Source organism: Rhinoderma darwinii, chromosome 6 (assembly GCF_050947455.1).
Source record: "Rhinoderma darwinii isolate aRhiDar2 chromosome 6, aRhiDar2.hap1, whole genome shotgun sequence".
Taxonomy (NCBI): domain Eukaryota; kingdom Metazoa; phylum Chordata; class Amphibia; order Anura; family Rhinodermatidae; genus Rhinoderma; species Rhinoderma darwinii.
In genome coordinates, this window is record NC_134692.1 from 147,242,788 (window position 1) to 147,262,963 (window position 20,176).

At 52.7% G+C, this 20,176-nt stretch overlaps 1 protein-coding gene across 2 annotated transcripts; it reads right to left on the bottom strand.

Moving 5' to 3' along the window:
- Nucleotides 1–76: 76 nt before the first annotated feature.
- Nucleotides 77–19,924, bottom strand: PAQR4 (progestin and adipoQ receptor family member 4). Of its 2 annotated transcripts, XM_075831003.1 has the most exons (4): nucleotides 19,723–19,812; nucleotides 17,181–17,611; nucleotides 1,619–1,837; nucleotides 77–1,366 (listed from the first exon to the last, which is right to left on the bottom strand). In XM_075831003.1, exons 2-4 carry the CDS (start codon nucleotides 17,344–17,346, stop codon nucleotides 933–935), a joined length of 819 nt encoding a protein of 272 aa, XP_075687118.1. In that variant the 5' UTR covers nucleotides 17,347–17,611; nucleotides 19,723–19,812; the 3' UTR covers nucleotides 77–932. The 2 variants fall into 2 exon arrangements, with proteins under 2 accessions (XP_075687118.1, XP_075687119.1); XM_075831004.1 differs by lacking the exon at nucleotides 17,181–17,611 and having other exon boundaries at nucleotides 19,723–19,924.
- Between the last annotated feature and the right edge of the window lie 252 nt (nucleotides 19,925–20,176).

The window sequence follows — 20,176 nt, forward strand, 5'->3', positions numbered from 1 at the left end:
GTGGTGATGCGCTGCTGCGGTTACAGATGCAGGACTTTGGGGTGGGGGGGGATTTATATATTCAGAACCAAACACGTTTTGATAAAAGATTTATTATTGCATTAGTAATACTGGCCTCGTGCAAAGCCCTGCTCAGTATGCTCCAGCCACCCCAGGAGGAGCAGGTAAAGGCTCCTTAATCTAGAAGAGGTGTAAGGCAACTAATCCTCCTGGGCACCCGACAAAAGGGAACTACAGGCTCCTCTGATGCGGAGGTTGGTGACTGCGGCATCTCCATAGACTGGTTTCCTGTAAGAATGCCTGATGTACTGATCTGTAGACACCGCACGTGCCGCCGTCTCTGGATGATCGTTATGTTTTGGGAATCCACCTTTATGTAAGAAAAGATTTCTGCTTTTGACCTGTCCCTGAATTTGGAGGCATTGTGTGAATGCATGTGCCAAGCTTGTGTGCTACCCTCCCCCTGGGTGCCAGCGCTGCTGCCCTCCTATGACTGGAGCATATCACTGTAACAGACCATAGAGGGAGGAGCCTGTGGTATAAGCATCATCATCATCATCATCCTCCTCCATCATCATCCTGCCCATGAGCTGCTTGTGGCTTCAGCATCATTTCATGACCATCACCCCACCTTACAATCAGGGACCTGTTCTAAGGACGTCCTTCTCCAGACGTTTGTCATACGTATCGCAGAGCACACAAGGGTGTAATACTGATATGTAATACCTCCCTGGACATCCCCCTTCATATTAGTCTTTATAGTAGTCAATAATAAATACCTCTGCATCAGTTATTAAATAAACCTAGATCAATGTTATATTTCAAGTTTGGTTTTGCTGGTTGCACCCGTGTGTTCGGCTGCGTATCTCGTTGTCTTCGTATCGGCCGATGCATCACGTGTGCTTCACTAAACCTTGGAGGGGGTCCGAGCGTCACTCCCGCGGACATGGGTAACTGCTTATCCAGAAGAGGTCAGAGGCTACACCCCAGTGCAAATATAAGATGCTGATCACTACCAGGACGTGCATAATCTGGTGACTGTTGCACCAGTAGTCAAATTTTCCAGGCCGTAAACGTTCAGGAAGGCGAGAAACGTTAATTATGCCTCCGAGTAGGGCCAGACTGTCCATAAGGAGGTAGCAGCGTAGTGAGGATGGATGGCCAGAGCCCAGTCCTGCCCAGCGGAGATAAAAGAAGAAGAAGCGGAAGGCAGCTTGCCAGGCAAACGAGCAGAGGCGACTTATGTTGCTGTGAGCGCTGATTGCGCAGAAGATCACGTAACTAGACAAACCGGTGTATGCCAGGAGGGCCAGGCTCCGCGTGTAGGGATGGCAGAAGAGCGTGCAGTAAATGATGGGGAGAGCACCTGTCAACAGAGAACATGTCATAAGAACTGGCAGATTATACAGCCCTGACTCATGCAGAATGTCACCCCCCCCCCCCACACACACGTGTTACGAGATAGAGGACCGTTTTAAATCTCCCACTGCTATCACATCTGAGTGCCCTACAGATGGCACCGTGCCGTGGTGACTCCCCCCTCCGTATGCTTCAGATTGGTGCTAACCAGAGGAGATTTGAGTCTATAAAGAGAAACCTGCACAAAGGTAAAACTTACCCAAAGTGTTGACAAGGCAGATGCCGCACATGTCAAGAGTGAGGAGCTTGTGGTAGATGCGCGCCCCGCCATGGTGGTTCATGAAGAGATGATATAGCACACTGCCCAGCTGGGGGCTGACACAGGCCAGGTAATGGACCACACCGAGCCACGGTACAGACAGCTGGCGCCATGGGATTTGTAGAGGGAGCAAGAACAAGAAGCCGAGGAGCGGGATCCCTGAAAAAGAAACGTTACAGTAAGAGCTGATGTGGTATATCGGCTAATTTACTAATGTCACATATATTCCGCCGGCGACCCTCTTGCCTGCACCAGAGCCGACGCAGCCGCAGGAACGCTGTAAGAAGCAGACGTGTGTTTACATCTCACGCCACAAGTGAGAACGGTGTATCCGAAGCCCAGAGCCGTGTCCAACATGATCTCACTAAGTGCACATGTCCTATCACGCCTGTAATCTGAACCCCAGTCTTATTTACTGCCCGGAGGTATCACAATACAGAGAGCATGCCAGCAACGTTATACACCAGGCACCCCCACCACTGACTGATCGTGTGTTACAGCAACCAACATGGCAGCTCCTGTAACAATACCCTCCTAAGGCTCTGTTTACACCGCGCACTGAAAATCTGTTCCATATATCTGACTGGGGTTAAGCAGCATGTACATGATATCTGCCACAACTTACCCTTGTAGTCTCCCTGCAGCTCTAGTATTACTATTCCTACAATGCCCACTGTCCTTAATACAACGGAACACCTTCACCAAATGCTGCTTAATATAAAAGACCACCCCGACCAGCAATGCAGATGTGTGAAGAATGACGCCAGCTCGGGCAGATGTGTGAAGAATGACGCAGACTCCGGCAGATGTGCGAAGAATGACGCCGGCTCCGGCAGATGTGCGAAGAATGACGCCGGCTCCGGCAGATGTGCGAAGAATGACGCCGGCTCCGGCAGATGTGCGAAGAATGACGCCGGCTCCGGCAGATGTGTGAAGAAGGACGCCGACTCTGGCAGATGTGCGAAGAATGGCTCCGGCAGATGTGCGAAGAATGACGCCGGCTCCGGCAGATGTGCGAAGAATGACGCCGGCTCCGGCAGATGTGTGAAGAAGGACGCCGACTCTGGCAGATGTGCGAAGAATGGCTCCGGCAGATGTGCGAAGAATGACGCCGGCTCCGGCAGATGTGCGAAGAATGACGCCGGCTCCGGCAGATGTGCGAAGAAGGACGCCGGCTCCGGCAGATGTGCGAAGAAGGACGCCGGCTCCGGCAGATGTGCGAAGAATGACGCCGGCTCCGGCAGATGTGCGAAGAATGACGCCAGCTCCGGCAGATGTGCGAAGAATGACGCCGGCTCCGGCAGATGTGTGAAGAAGGACGCCGACTCTGCACTGGACAATGTGCTCATCGCTCTCATCCTCAACTTCATTTACACTCCGCCAGCTCCTCTGCCCACAGTAAAGTGATGATCAGAAGCTCTTGTTGCACGATTTTCAACCTGTTGTTCCTCTCTCCTCGGAGTAAAGACTCATGACCCTGTGGAGCAGATGTCCCGCCCATGTGTCAGAGAGACCTCTCACCATCCATGGTCAGCCTAAAGCTTGCCCTACATGTCGCAATAACTGGAGATTAAACGTGACTCACCATAATAATAAATTCTTCCCATTAACTAAGACTGGGGCTTCAGACTTCATCTAATGCTGGAGTAATATGTGCCTAGTTTAATGTGCGGGGATAGTCCAGCCTAACATGGAAACGCACATTCCCCATCGCCCTCAGGCAGCACATAATGGTTAATCTGCTTCTTCCCAGCTCGGACAGGAGAGAAAAAAAAACCACAGCGTGACGGTAACTTTATATGTGCCAAATGGCATTGTCTTTATGCCAAGCGTCTAATTACCGTTCCACAAAATTGTGCACCTTTTACACTGTGGCCAAAATCTGCAGCGCAAAACAGTAAATTCTGTGCAATTTTGCGGAGCGTTAATTAGCTGCACGGCCAAAACAAAAAGTGCCATTCAGCGAGTGAAGTGACCCTCAGTCTAAAGCATTCATCAATTATCCTAACTGGCACGCACGCTCTATAAAACACCACGCGACAGTAAAGAGCTGTGTGTTTTTTTTCCCATCTGGACAGTTTTATGTTTAGGTTTGATTTTTTGTGGCGCGCCCGCTTGAGTGGAAACCCAGACCTACTTTCTCCCCCTATGATTATTTTGACGTTTGCGGCATCCCTTTTGGGCAGGGTATGGCACTTTTTAGGGGTGAAGTTTCTGTGTTGGCGCGGAGGGCTACCCGAGTAGAGTGGACATAAAGTGCGCATCCCACTGACACGGCCGTGATAATCGTGGACTCTGCTCATACCGGAGGACATTTGGTGCATGTGTGGTGTTAGAGGTCGCGATGCTACTGTGTCTGTGAGATTCTAAGAGTTAAAATGACACAGGCGGCTCCTATGATGGCTGGTACACTGCCAGGCTGCACCTCTCCTCAGCGTTTCATGTAGGATGTCATGAGGTCCCCAACTCTTCTGTCTCTACCTGGCTTATGTAATACATTATGTAAATCTGCCTGATGAACAAGCCGGTCCAGCTTTGAAACGCATTGCACGTCACAATATTGATAAAAGGTTAACATTTGTATGACTCCAGAGGATCTTCCTTAACACCGAAAATGGGAACAGCGCCTTTGTTAAGGGTCATTTTGCGCCCTCTTGTACTCAGAATATCCTAGTGCATCTCAGCATTTGATATCGCTGATACTCTATCTGGGACAAGTTCTTCACCCAGAAAGACCCGTGGCTAGCAGTCCCCCGAACCAGCGCTTGGACTCATATATATATATATATATATATACACACACACACACACATATATATATATATATATTTTGGAGTACCAGGTTGTCGTGCCCCCAGCATGACACCGCCAGGTGAGTGTACACTTCTCACTTTCCTGCCTCTCCTATTTATCGTGAGATGATGCCCTATGTTGCGCCATCGTGTGCTTTTTGTCTTTAAAGTGATTTATATCTTTCATCGAACTTAGATGCCCTCAGCACGATGGGGGAAAGAAAGGAGGATGTCCAGACGCATCAAATGTGGAGCCTTTACCAGACCAATAGGACATATATTTGTGCACTCTGTCAACCACCGGAAGATGCTAGGGTCCAATAAGAAAACAAACATCTTTTTGTTGGTTTAAATCTCAAGTCCTGGAAGCGTTTCAGGAAGTCAAAGACGAATGTAAAAAAATTTGCTAAACACAAGAGCATTAATGTAGAGGAAGGCGATTCCTCCTCAGTGGTCTCGGATTTCTCCTCTCCACAGTGGACATTGCCTCCGACTCTTCAAACTTGGGTGTGCCAAAGATTTCTACTTATTCAATAATGGGGAAAGCTGGTGCCTTAGGTAAAGCCGTAAAAGAGGCCATGGAATATGAAAGACAATAGATCGAAGAAACAACAATAATTCTATATTTTAAAAAGTCTGGAGATGTTTTTAACCCGACCCTCCTAGCCTTAAAGAATCTTTTCAAATAGACTGGTCTAAAACTGAACAGAAACCTGACCTGGGTCACAGACTAAGTTCAGTTCATAAACTTGACCCAAAATCTATGGAAGATCGGAAAGCTCCTTTTAAGATGGATTTGCTGCGGCCCGTGTATTCCCTGTCCAAGTTGTCATTATTAAAATGGACAGTACGGCTGAACTGCTGCGGAGGAGTTACAGGTTTTCTGCAGCATCTTGTTGGGCAGCTTTAGTCTCTGTTCCAATTGCTAGGGCATTGATGGTTTGGTCAAGTCAATTGACAAGAGACCTACAGATGGAGTTTCTAGAGCGCAGATTTTGGAAAGACTTCTAAATCAAACTGGACTTTCCGGTCATGCTCAAGCTTAACTAAGGCCATGGCTCTACTTCTGATAGATGGGCACTAGAGTGGGCTGGGGATATCCCATCCAAGAATCATTTCTGTGCTTTGCCATTTCATGCTAGCAGTGTTTTCAGTCCTCAATTAGAGAAGCTTCTTAATGTGGTTTTCTCATCTCAGCCGCTTATGGAATATCTACAGGATATGCAATAAATGTCCGATAGATGCGGGTCCCAAAACGTAAGACCCACACCTATGTCTAGGATGGGGCCCCCTGACCCCCGTCTTACCTCGTCCCGCTGTCACTACTCTCCGGCCACTAAGTTACGAGGTGGCTGGGAGTTCGGAAACATTTGAGCTCAGAGAGCTGGATTTTTTTTACATACTCCCGGTTATCTGGTAACTCAGTGGACAGTGAGCAGCAACATTGGGACGAGGTAGGACAGGGATCAGTGTTCTAGGGATAGGTGGGACCTGCATCTATCAGACATTTATGGCATATCCGGTGTATAAGTGTCAGAGATCAAAATACCCCTTTAAGTTCCTTAATAACAACAAGGTAGTCACTTTTTCTCAACCAAGATATAGGACTTTTTTGTTCCCAAGCAAGGAGGTCACCAGGAAAAAGGCGTTTCAGATTATCAAAGGGAAAAAAGGAGATTCAAATGAGCGGAATAATCCCGAAAGTTCTTCCTCCTTCAAAAACAAGCCTTCAGGATCTCAGCTGGAGGTCTTATCACCAGTCATTCTCCCCAGTAGGGGCTCATCTTTTAGGGTTTTTGTCAAACTGATGTGAGCCTAATACCGACTCCTGAGTTCTGTCCACCATCATGAGGGGCTATTCTCTGAAGTTCCAGTCCTTCCTTCCAGATATATATTTTTTAAATGTAGGGAATTTTTCTGTGGTCCATCAACTTCTACAGGAGTTTGTAGAGAAAGGATTTCTAGTAGAAGCCACGATCCGTTAAAGGTAATCAGGAGTGTATTCCAGAGTCTTCCCTGTTCAGAACAAGATCAAGGCTGGAGGCCGGTCAGACCTAAAGGTCCTTTTACACGGGCCAATTATCAGGCAAACTGGCATTAATGAGGTGCTCATTCCCGATAATTGCCCTCTGTAAACAGGGCAACGATCAGCCAATGAACGAGCAAAGGGCTGATTATTGTTTATGCTGCAAGAAATATTATCGTTGTCAGCAGAACATCTCCTTGTGTAAACGACGTCCTGACAAGATAGAACTATATGGGGACGAACGATCATAGTAGCGAGCACCCGTCCTGAAACGTCACTGATCATAGTACCGAGCACCCGTCCTGAAACGTCACTGATCATAGTACCGAGCACTCGTCCTGAAACGTCACTGATCATAGTAGCGAGAACTCGTCCTGAAACCTTACTGATCATAGTAGCGAGCACTCGTCCTGAAACGTCACTGATCATAGTACCGAGCACCCGTCCTGAAACGTCACTGATCATAGTAGCGAGCACCCGTCCTGAAACGTCACTGATCATAGTACCGAGAACTCGTCCTGAAACGTCACTGATCATAGTAGCGAGCACTCGTCCTGAAACGTCACTGATCATAGTACCGAGCACCCGTCCTGAAACGTCACTGATCATAGTACCGAGAACTCGTCCTGAAACGTCACTGATCATAGTACCGAGAACTCGTCCTGAAACGTCACTGATCATAGTACCGAGCACCCGTCCTGAAACGTCACTGATCATAGTAGCGAGCACTCGTCCTGAAACGTCACTGATCATAGTACCGAGCACCCGTCCTGAAACGTCACTGATCATAGTAGCGAGCACCCGTCCTGAAACGTCACTGATCATAGTACCGAGAACTCGTCCTGAAACGTCACTGATCATAGTAGCGAGCACTCGTCCTGAAACGTCACTGATCATAGTAGCGAGCACTCGTCCTGAAACGTCACTGATCATAGTAGCGAGCACTCGTCCTCACACGTCACTGATCATAGTAGCGAGAACTCGTCCTGAAACGTCACTGATCATAGTAGCGAGAACTCGTCCTGAAACGTCACTGATCATAGTACCGAGCACTCGTCCTGAAACGTCACTGATCATAGTACCGAGCACCCGTCCTGAAACGTCACTGATCATAGTAGCGAGAACTCGTCCTGAAACGTCACTGATCATAGTAGCGAGCACTCGTCCTCACACGTCACTGATCATAGTAGCGAGAACTCGTCCTGAAACGTCACTGATCATAGTAGCGAGAACTCGTCCTGAAACGTCACTGATCATAGTACCGAGCACCCGTCCTGAAACGTCAGTCACTGATCATAGTAGCGAGCACCCGTCCTGAAACGTCACTGATCATAGTACCGAGAACTCGTCCTGAAACGTCACTGATCATAGTAGCGAGCACTCGTCCTGAAACGTCACTGATCATAGTAGCGAGCACTCGTCCTGAAACGTCACTGATCATAGTAGCGAGAACTCGTCCTGAAACGTCACTGATCATAGTAGCGAGCACTCGTCCTCACACGTCACTGATCATAGTAGCGAGAACTCGTCCTGAAACGTCACTGATCATAGTAGCGAGAACTCGTCCTGAAACGTCACTGATCATAGTAGCGAGAACTCGTCCTGAAACGTCACTGATCATAGTAACGAGCACTCGTCCTGAAACGTCACTGATCATAGTAGCGAGCACTCGTCCTCACACGTTACTGATCATAGTAGCGAGCACTCGTCCTCACACGTTACTGATCATAGTAGCGAGCACTCGTCCTCACACGTTACTGATCATAGTAGCGAGAACTCGTCCTGAAACGTCACTGATCATAGTAGCGAGCACTCGTCCTGAAACGTCACTGATCATAGTAGCGAGCACTCGTCCTGAAACGTCACTGATCATAGTAGCGAGCACTCGTCCTGAAACGTCACTGATCATAGTAGCGAGCACTCGTCCTGAAACGTCACTGATCATAGTAGCGCGCACTCGTCCTCACACGTCACTGATCATAGTAGCGAGAACTCGTCCTGAAACGTCACTGATCATAGTAGCGAGAACTCGTCCTGAAACGTCACTGATCATAGTAGCGAGAACTCGTCCTGAAACGTCACTGATCATAGTAGCGAGCACTCGTCCTGAAACGTCACTGATCATAGTAGCGAGCACTCGTCCTGAAACGTCACTGATCATAGTAGCGAGCACTCGTCCTGAAACGTTACTGATCATAGTAGCGAGCACTCGTCCTCACAGGTTACTGATCATAGTAGCGAGCACTCGTCCTCACACGTTACTTATCATAGTAGCGAGCACTCGTCCTCACACGTTACTGATCATAGTAGCGAGCACTCGTCCTCAAACGTTACTGGTTACTGATCATAGTAGCGAGCACTCGTCCTGAAACCTTACTGATCATAGTAGCGAGCACTCGTCCTCAAACGTTACTGATCATAGTAGCGAGCACTCGTCCTCACACATTACTGATCATAGTAGCGAGCACTCGTCCTCACACGTTACTTATCATAGTAGCGAGCACTCGTCCTCACACGTTACTGGTTACTGATCATAGTAGCGAGCACTCGTCCTGTAACATTACTGATCATAGTAGCGAGCACTCGTCCTGAAACATTACTGATCATAGTAGCGAGCACTCGTCCTCAAACGTTACTGATCATAGCAGCGAGCACTCATCCTGAAACGTTACTGATCATAGCAGCGAGCACTCGTCCTCACACGTTACTGATCATAGCAGCGAGCACTCGTCCTCACACGTTACTGATCATAGCAGCGAGCACTCGTCCTCACACGTTACTGATCATAGCAGCGAGCACTCGTCCTCACACGTTACTGATCATAGTAGCGAGCACTCGTCCTCACACGTTACTGATCATAGTAGCGAGCACTCGTCCTCAAACGTTACTGATCATAGTAGCGAGAACTCGTCCTCAAACTTTACTGATCATAGTAGCGAGCACTCGTCCTCACACGTTACTGATCATAGTAGCGAGAACTCGTCCTCACACGTTACTGATCATAGTAGCGAGCACTCGTCCTCTCACGTTACTGATCATAGTAGCGAGCACTCGTCCTCACACGTTACTGATCATAGTAGCGAGCACTCGTCCTCACACGTTACTGATCATAGTAGCGAGCACTCGCCCTCACACGTTACTGATCATAGTAGCGAGCACTCGTCCTCACACGTTACTGATCATAGTAGCGAGCACTCGTCCTCACACGTTACTGATCATAGTAGCGAGCACTCGTCCACACACGTTACTGATCATAGTAGCGAGCACTCGTCCTCACACGTTACTGATCATAGTAGCGAGCACTCGTCCTCACACGTTACTGATCATAGTAGCGAGCACTCGTCCTCACACGTTACTGATCATAGTAGCGAGCACTCGTCCTCACACGTTACTGATCATAGTAGCGAGCACTCGTCCTCACACGTTACTGATCATAGTAGCGAGCACTCGTCCTCACACGTTACTGATCATAGTAGCGAGCACTCGTCCTCACACGTTACTGATCATAGTAGCGAGCACTCGTCCTCACACGTTACTGATCATAGTAGCGAGCACTCGTCCTCACACGTTACTGATCATAGTAGCGAGCACTCGTCCTCACACGTTACTGATCATAGTAGCGAGCACTCGTCCTCACACGTTACTGATCATAGTAGCGAGCACTCGTCCTCACACGTTACTGATCATAGTAGCGAGCACTCGTCCTCACACGTTACTGATCATAGTAGCGAGCACTCGTCCTCACACGTTACTGATCATAGTAGCGAGCACTCGTCCTCACACGTTACTGATCATAGTAGCGAGCACTCGTCCTCACACGTTACTGATCATAGTAGCGAGCACTCGTCCTCACACGTTACTGATCATAGTAGCGAGCACTCGTCCTCACACTTTACTGGTTACTGATCATAGTAGCGAGCACTCGTCCTCACACATTACTGATCATAGTAGCGAGCACTCGTCCTCACACGTTACTGATCATAGTAGCGAGCACTCGTCCTCACACGTTACTGATCATAGTAGTGAGCACTCGTCCTCACACATTACTGATCATAGTAGCGAGCACTCGTCCTCACACATTACTGATCATAGCTCCTTGTGAAAGCAGCAAACAAGCGCCAATCATCCCGCTCACGGCCCACATCCGCCATGTAATAAGATCTTAACCTTCCTCAACAAACTCAAATATGGAATCAATAAGTTATCATTCCCATTCCCTACAAGGGTGACTGGATGGCAAATATCAAGCCGGAAGATGCTTACCTGCATGTGCCATCTCTTCAGGCCCACAGAAGTTTCCTCAGATTGGCCGCCGCTGAATCAGCTCCGAGATCCCTCCAATTTACGTCTCGGCCATTCTGACTGGTTGCACTGGCAGCTTTCCTCAGAATGAGGGGGCTGCATCCCATACCCCAGGGTGTCCTCACAGGAAGTCCTTCTAAGTCACTTAGTCCTCACCATCAAGATATTACCAGCTACGGTTTTATTGTGAATTTCAAGAAATCCCACCTGATTCCAGCGAGGAAGTTTCCTTTCCTAGACTTCCCTCTTATTCAACTCATGATTGCTGCATAACAACACGGCTCCGACTTGCTGTATGGCGCGGTTTTCAATTTGAATGTTAATGACCGCGCGGTTTTGCTGCTAAAACAGCAGTTTACCCGCAAATTCAAGCAGACATTAACAATCTATTTGAGAACTGCGCCAAAGAGTAGGTCGCCGTGGCCGCTTAGTGTACCATTACCCTCACTGTCTTTGGGAGTGTCTTATTTGGAGTGATTAGGGTAATTGTAATACTAAAGAAGCGGAATATTAACCCTTCATGTGCTGCCTTCAGACTCACGGAAAACTGATCATTTATCATAGGGACGTGCGAATACAGCAGAGCATGCCCACTACCACTCAGCACATATACAACACCCGTAATCAGGGGTGTTTGCTGCTTCCCTATGTTTGATATTTGATATTAATATGTTTCTCAGTTGAATCTAAGAAGTTGTCAGGAGACTCAAGGCTGCAGATAAGAGACAAGAAGATGTCAGAAACTCGAATCGGCAGGAATCTAAAATGCCAATACACGTGGGGTGAAAGCGGACCATTCAAGCGAATGACCCTCACCAAGAACAAAGCGCATAGTATTGTCCATACAGTCAGCCACACTGACAAGCTTCCATGAAAGTAAGGGTCACGGGCGCACAAGGCTCATTGATGTGCGGGGGAGGGGAGGCTAGCCCGTCTAGTCCGAACCCACAGAGGAGATACTGTACCACAAATTACTGATGGTTACTGCTGACTATGATAGAAAGGTTTCAGAACACGCAGAGCATCGCAGCTCGCTGTATATGGGGCCGTGTCGCTGCAGACCGGTCAGAGCGCCCAAGCCGACCCCATCCGCCATCCAATGCGTCTACAATGGGCACGTGATCATCAGAACTGGAGCAATGGAAGACGACGCCTGGTCTGATGAATCATGTGTTACATCATCTGGACGGCCGGGCGCGTGTGCGTCACTTATCTGGGGAGGAGGCAGCAGCAGGATGCATTATGGGAAGACAAGCCGTCGGCAGGGTAATGATCTGGACAGTGTTCTGCTGGGAAACCTTCTGTCCTGACATTCATGTGGATGTGACACATACCCCCGACCTAAACATTGCTGCAGGATAATGGTCCCGCCACGCCGCAGGATAATGGTCCCGCCACGCCGCAGGATAATGCCCCCGCCACGCCGCAGGATAATGCCCCCGCCACGCCGCAGGATAATGCCCCCGCCACGCTGCAGACATTGTCCAGGAATGATGAGGAACACGACAAAGACTTCAAGATGACTCCAAATCCCCAGATCTCAATCTGATCATCTGTGGGGTGTTCTGGAGAAACGTCCGATCCCTCGAGGCCGCACCTCACACCTTCCAGGATCTGCTGCGGACACATTCAGAGCACTGTGATGCCTCCCGGCCGGGTACGCTGCTTGGTCGGGCTGGAGCTGCTCAGGTTCGCTTTGCTGCATGTTGGGATTTGTAGTCTTCTGTTCTGTAGGACACAGAACTGAGGGAAATAAACGGGTGGGGCTGGCGGGACAATGCAGCAAACTGTACACACTGAGCCCACAATGCTTGGCCTTGTTTGGGGACATTTCTGTAAAACCCTTTGAGTCTATGGGCAGCTTCAGCCACGAATGTCCCTGCAGAACAGAGGGGCCGAGGTCAGGCGCAGTATTTACGCTCTGCACACATGCCAGGGATCGCTATTTACACAAGGAGTTCCCCGGGAGCTCATTCACAGGCACTTCGCTGCCTCACGCCCTCTGATAACGTGGCGGCTGGGAGCAGCCAGATCATTTGATTGCCATTTCTATATCATCAGGGTTGCCGTTTCAGCACAGGCAGCATGGTATAGAGAAGACTATGGTTACATCTATAGGTGTCCCTGAGACTGCAGGTGACGTCCCTCCAGCACTGAACTTGGCTTTTGTCAGCAGCAGGAGATTTGGGGGAAGGGGATGAAGCAGCTGAGTAAGCAATGTTCTCCCATCTTCCCAGCTCAATCCGCTTTTAGAAATTCCTCTTATGAGGAGCCGAGTGGTCACCTCACCGGAGAAGAGAGCCGGGCGGGGGTGACGTCAGTGGCAGCCGGGGAAGGTCATTATACGTAAGAACATTATAAGATTTGCATTAACAAGACTCTACCTGGAGCAGTGAGCGGAGCGAAACACCACAAGGAGCGCCTGAAGGTCACGCTGACGCCGCCACATTCCTACACCAGACGTATGCTGGATGTACATGGGATAAGGGGGTATTACTATCTGATCCCTAGAATATGCTATCACTTTATGATGGTCGGTGTCCACCGACCCCAAGAATGAAGGGGCTGAAGCTGGTTTAGCAATGCGTCCACTTAGCTGTTCTTCACCTCACAGTTGTGCCCTGGCCACCCGCAGCGCAGGCGGCTGCAGCACGGCCCCGTTCAAGTGACTGTGATTGGCTGCAGCTCCCATCACGGCCGGTGTGCAGGGAAAATCAGTGCTGTGCCCCTTTATTCTCAGGATCGGTGGGAGTCTCAGGGGACAGACCCCGACCCCTCATAACCTACACATAAGCCATCACTTTATATCATGGGAGTACTTACATATGATGCCACTGAATCAGCCTCCACTTCCACGGGACAGCATGAATGTGTAGATTTGTGAACCCCCCCCCCTCTATCACTGTCCTAAAAGCCAGAAATCTATCTGTGATCGGTCGTCCTGGAATCCAGGTCACTCATAAAGAGATTAGGACTTAGAGCTCCTTAGACGACCGTGCCCCATACTCACCTCAAAGCTTTTAAAGACTTTAAATTCTTAGGTTAACCCTCGGCTGTCGATCGCAGGTCTGGAGCCGCTCTGATACAAGACGATACTTCACTTTAATGTAGAAGTTCCCCTTGTTTGTTAGGGGAGCACGGTCCTGAGGCCGCTTTCCTGGGCAACCCAATGAAAGAGGAGTGAATGATGGGTAATCTATCAATATGTGGCCATGACAGGACAGCTCCATCGGCCGGATCTGCCGGAGAGGCTCGGTGGCCGCCTCTCCATGACATTGGTCCTGTGTGTGACGGAGCTCAGGGCACCAAGACGCTCCAAATGTATTATCAGTGGACCAAATGTCTGCACCCTGCCGACCCGGCTCCTTCCTGCAATCTTCACTAACACAAGGCTACAGAATCCAGCACAGGCACAATCCTAAACCAGCAGCCGCTGACAACACTCCAAAAGAGAAGAACAAAAGTCAGTGACAAACGGTGGGCTGGGGTCTGAAATCCATCAAATGTTATCAACCATGTGAGGGGACAGTTCTCAGCACCACCCGTCTCCCCAGCTGAAATATACTGTCCGATGTGAGCACTGGCCGTGTATAGCAACAGGGACATGAGAGGGATGGGGACCGGCCGTGTATATCAACGGGGACATGAGATGGATGGGGACCGGCCGTGTATAGCAACGGGGACATGAGAGGGATGAGGACCGGCCGTGTATAGCAACGGGGACATGAGGGATGAGGACTGGACACATGTAGGGTGATCATGGCAGGAACGCCGAGCACTCATTATGACAGACATGAGAAAATGCAACTCAGATGGGATATGTGCGGTGTGGTGTGATACATGCAGTGTGGGGGGATACATGCAGTGTGGGGGGATACATGCAGTGTGGGGGGATACATGCAGTGTTGTGGGGTGGGATATGTGCAGTGTGGTGGGATACATGCAGTGCGGTGAGGGGATACATGCAGTGCGGCGAGGGGGATACATGCAGTGCGGCGAGGGGGATACATGCAGTGGGTGAGGTGGGTGCAGCGAGGTGGGATACATGCAGTGTGGTGAGGTGCGACACATGCAGTGTGTCGAGGGGGGATACATACAGTGGGTGAGGTGGGTGCAGCGAGGTGGGATACATGCAGTGTGGGGGGGACACATGCAGTGTGGTGAGTGCAGTGAGAGGGGGGAAACATGCAGTGGGCGAGGTTGGTGCAGTGAGGTGGGATACATGCAGTGTGGTGAGGGGGGTGGTGCAGTGAGGTGGGATACATGCAGTGTGGTGAGTGCAGTGAGGTGGGATACATGCAGTGTGGTGAGATACATGCAGTGGATGGGGGGTGCAGTGAGGTGGGATACATGCAGTGTGGGGAGGGGGGGTGCAGTGAGGGGGATACATGCAGTGTGGTGAGGTGGGTGCAGTGAGGTGGGATACATGCAGTGTGGCGAGGTGGGATACGTGCAGTGTGGTGAGGGGGATACGTGCAGTGTGGTGAGGGGGAGACGTGCAGTGTGGTGAGGGGGAGACGTGCAGCGAGGTGGGATACGTGCAGCGAGGTGGGATACGTGCAGCGAGGTGGGATACGTGCAGCGAGGTGGGATACGTGCAGCGAGGTGAGGGGGGTGCAGCGAGGTGGGATACATGTGGGGGGGGGTGTGCAGTGAGGTGGTATATGTGCAGTGTGGTGAGTGCAGTGAGGGGGACACGTGCGGTGAGGGGGGGATACGTGCGGTGAGGGGGGGGATAGATGTAGTCTGGTGAGGGGGGGGATACATGCAGTGAGGTGGGATATGGGCAGTGAGGTGGGATATGGGCAGTGAGGTGAGTGCAGTGAGGTGGGATACGTGCAGTGTGGTGAGGGGGGGGGGATACATGAAGTGTGGTGAGGGGATACATGCAGTGTGGTGAGGGGGGGATACATGCGGTGAGGTGGGATACGTGCGGTGAGGTGGGATACGTGCGGTGAGGTGGGATACGTGCGGTGAGGTGGGATACGTGCGGTGAGGTGGGATATGTGCAGTGAGGTGGGATATGTGCAGTGAGGTGAGGTGGGTGCAGCGAGGTGGGATACGGGCAGTGTCGTCGGGGGGGTGGTGCAGTGAGGTGGGATATGTGCAGTGTGGTGAGGTGGGTGCAGTGAGGTGGGATACATGCAGTGTGGTCTGGGGGGTGTAGTGAGGTGGGATATGTGCAGTGTGATGAGGGGGTGCAGTGAGGTGGGATATGTGCAGTGTGATGAGGGGGTGCAGTGAGGTGGGATATGTGCAGTGTGGTGAGGTGGGTGCAGTGAGGGGGGATACATGCAATGCAGTGCGGTGGGATACATGCAGTGCAGTGAGATATGTGCAGTGTGGTGGGATATGTGCAGTGTGGTGAGGTGGGTGCAGTGAGGGGGGATACATGCAGTGCAGTGAGGTGGGATATGTGCAGTGTGGTGGGTGCAGTGAGGGGGGGATACATGCAGTGCAGTGAGGGGGGGATACATGCAGTGTGGTCTGGGGGGGTGTAGTGAGGTGGGATATGTGCAGTGTGGTGAGGCGGGTGCAGTGAGGGGGGGGGATACATGCAGTGCAGTGAGATATGTGCAGTGTGGTGAGGGATACATGCAGTGTGGTCTGGGGGGTGTAGTGAGGTGGGATATGTGCAGTGTGGTGAGGTGGGTGCAGTGAGGGGGGATACATGCAGTGCAGTGAGGTGGGATGTGCAGTGTGGTGAGGGATACATGCAGTGTGGTCTGGGGGGTGTAGTGAGGTGGGATATGTGCAGTGTGGTGAGGTGGGTGCAGTGAGGGGGGGATACATGAAGTGTGGTCTGGGGGGGTGTAATGAGGTGGGATATGTGCAGTGTGGTGAGGTGGGATATGTGCAGTGTGGTGGGATATGTGCAGTGTGGTGGGTGCAGTGAGGGGGGGGGTACATGCAGTGCAGTGAGGTGGGATATGTGCAGTGTGGTGAGGTGAGGTGGGTGCAGTGAGGGGGGGGATACATGCAGTGTGGTCTGGGGGGTGTAGTGAGGTGGGATATGTGCAGTGTGGTGAGGTGGGTGCAGTGAGGGGGGGGGATACATGCAGTGCAGTGAGGTGGGATATGTGCAGTGTGGTGAGGTGGGTGCAGTGAGGGGGGGATACATGCAGTGCAGTGAGGTGGGATATGTGCAGTGTGGTGAGGTGGGTGCAGTGAGGGGGGGATACATGCAGTGCAGTGAGGTGGGATATGTGCAGTGTGGTGAGGTGGGTGCAGTGGGGGGGGGATACATGCAGTGCAGTGGGATATGTGCAGTGTGGTGGGTGCAGTGAGGTGGGATATGTGCAGTAATGGATGAGATCTACTAATAAGCAGTGAGCTCTCGCAGGGATCATACAACGCATACGTGACTTGTCGGCTCACCCACCGTGTGTGTAGATGTTGCCCAGCTCATTGTGCAGGTAGAAGAGACTCTGCATACACTCCGCTCCGCTGGCCACCGGTCGGTATCCCGTCAGCACAAACTTATTAAACTGCAGGTGTGGGGGGGAGCTGGCCCAGTCCAGTAGCCGGGGGCCGCTTAGGAACGCCATGAAGTCACAGGACGCCTGATAGACTCAGTGAGAGGAGAGTGGTCTGATCAGCTGCACACGGTGCTCCACCTGGAGCTCTGCGCCGGGCCGGCACGTAGCACACTCACTGACTCCAGGCTCATCGCAGCAGGAATGCCGGGCAGCAGCCTCTCTGGTGTCCTGCCCCCGGCTACAGATGACACAGGTAACCTGCCCTCTGCATGGATGAAAGTCACTGCTCAGAGGGAGGCTCCGGCGTCTAATCCAACACGTCAAACTCTGCCGCCTGTAGATATGGAGACAACCTGTGAGCACAGCGTCCATCGCTCTCCTGCCACCTCCCCCAACGCCGCCGTCAGCTTCTTCCTCGATCACTGACGTATCCGACACCAACTTCTCGCATCACTTGTACCCGGAGAACAGGCGGCCGCCCACCAGCAAGTGCCCACTCCAGAGAGACGGCGGGAAGGGGGACCCCGCACCCATGTCACATCTACACCGCACCCCAACTGTGATACTGAGAGGAAGGAGGTCCCAACGGGAACGGGCGCTCTCTAATCAGACCTGAAACCACGGGACGGGGTGGGCGGGGGTCTCTTTTACTGGTGGTGTCGGTGGAGGTCTCTACGAGGGGGTCTCCTACTGCGTGAATCTCTCGCCGGTTGACGTCTCAGTCAGGGGGTCACTCGCCGGTTGACGTCTCAGTCAGGGGGTCACTCGCCGGTTGACGTCTCAGTCAGGGGGTCACTCGCCGGTTGACGTCTCAGTCAGGGGGTCACTCGCCGGTTGACGTCTCAGTCAGGGGGTCACTCGCCGGTTGACGTCTCAGTCAGGGGGTCACTCGCCGGTTGACGTCTCAGTCAGGGGGTCACTCGCCGGTTGACGTCTCAGTCAGGGGGTCACTCGCCGGTTGACGTCTCAGTCAGGGGGTCACTCGCCGGTGGACGTCTCAGTCAGGGGGTCACTCGCCGGTGGAGGTCTCAGTCAGGGGGTCACTCGCCGGTTGACGTCTCAGTCAGGGGGTCACTCGCCGGTGGAGGTCTCAGTCAGGGGGTCACTCGCCGGTGGAGGTCTCAGTCAGGGGGTCACTCGCCGGTGGAGGTCTCAGTCAGGGGGTCACTCGCCGGTGGAGGTCTCAGTCAGGGGGTCACTCGCCGGTGGAGGTCTCAGTCAGGGGGTCTCTCTGAGGGGGTCTCTCGCTCGTGGAGGTCTCTGTCAGGGGGTCTCTCGCTGGTGGAGGTCTCTGTCAGGGGGTCTCTCTGAGGGGGTCTCTCGCTGGTGGAGGTCTCTGTCAGGGGGTCTCTCGCTGGTGGAGGTCTCTGTCAGGGGGTCTCTCGCTGGTGGAGGTCTCTGTCAGGGGGTCTCTCGCTGGTGGAGGTCTCTGTCAGGGGGTCTCTCGCTGGTGGAGGTCTCTGTCAGGGGGTCTCTCGCTGGTGGAGGTCTCTGTCAGGGGGTCTCTCTGAGGGGGTCTCTCGCTGGTGGAGGTCTCTGTCAGGGGGTCTCTCGCCGGTGGAGGTCTCTGTCAGGGAGTCTCTCGCTGGTGGAGGTCTCTGTCAGGGGGTCTCTCGCCGGTGGAGGTCTCTGTCAGGGGGTCTCTCGCTGGTGGAGGTCTCTGTCAGGGGGTCTCTCGCTGGTGGAGGTCTCAGTCAGGGGGTCTCTCTGAGGGGGTCTCTCGCTGGTGGAGGTCTCTGTCAGGGGGTCTCTCGCCGGTGGAGGTCTCTGTCAGGGAGTCTCTCGCTGGTGGAGGTCTCTGTCAGGGGGTCTCTCGCTGGTGGAGGTCTCTGTCAGGGGGTCTCTCGCTGGTGGAGGTCTCAGTCAGGGGGTCTCTCTGAGGGGGTCTCTCGCTGGTGGAGGTCTCTGTCAGGGGGTCTCTCGCCGGTGGAGGTCTCTGTCAGGGGGTCTCTCGCCGGTGGAGGTCTCTGTCAGGGGGTCTCTCGCTGGTGGAGGTCTCTGTCAGGGGGTCTCTCGCTGGTGGAGGTCTCAGTCAGGGGGTCTCTCGCTGGTGGAGGTCTCAGTCAGGGGGTCTCTCTGAGGGGGTCTCTCGCTGGTGGAGGTCTCTGTCAGGGGGTCTCTCGCTGGTGGAGGTCTCTGTCAGGGGGTCTCTCGCCGGTGGAGGTCTCTGTCAGGGGGTCTCTCGCTGGTGGAGGTCTCTGTCAGGGGGTCTCTCGCTGGTGGAGGTCTCAGTCAGGGGGTCTCTCTGAGGGGGTCTCTCGCTCGTGGAGGTCTCTGTCAGGGGGTCTCTCGCTGGTGGAGGTCTCAGTCAGGGGGTCTCTCTGAGGGGGTCTCTCGCTCGTGGAGGTCTCTGTCAGGGGGTCTCTCGCTGGTGGAGGTCTCAGTCAGGGGGTCTCTCTGAGGGGGTCTCTCGCTGGTGGAGGTCTCTGTCAGGGGGTCTCTTACTGGCGGTGTCGGTACAGGGAGGTCTCTCTGTCAGGTGGTGGAGGAGGGGTCTCAGCAGGATGTGACGCTGTCCTCTTCCCCTCTGTGTCCTCCGGCCTCTTCTGACCGGCGCCGTCTCCCGGTGTCCTCGGCCGCTCCAGGCGGAGAGCGGTGTCAGGCTCCACCTCTGACCCCGCCTCCTCCCTTCAGCCGTCGCTTCTGTCAGTTGTTTTCCCGCCTACTGCGTGAATCGCGCTCATCAGCTATGCCCCGCCCATATGGAGTAATGATCCCGCCCATCGGTACCAAGGGCTGTAAAAATGAGCGGTATCCCAGCAACCAAAGAACACGCCTCATCTGGAGGGGGCGGAGCAAAAACGGAATCCCTACAGGAGGAGAGCTGCGGCGTGAACAGAGGTCTGTCACCGGAGAGGAGGCCCCGAACCCCGAGTCTGAGAGGAGACCCCGTACCCCA

Excerpts from the sequence above, each read along its gene's own strand:
- PAQR4 (XM_075831003.1), bottom strand. The coding sequence starts at position 17,346 with ATGGCGTTCCTAAGCGGCCCCCGGCTACTGGACTGGGCCAGCTCCCCC. Across the intron at positions 1,838-17,180 it reads GGGCAACATCTACACACACG|GGATCCCGCTCCTCGGCTTC; the intron begins GTGGGTGAGCCG and ends TTTCTTTTTCAG. Across the intron at positions 1,367-1,618 it reads CTGCCTTGTCAACACTTTGG|GTGCTCTCCCCATCATTTAC; the intron begins GTAAGTTTTACC and ends CTCTGTTGACAG.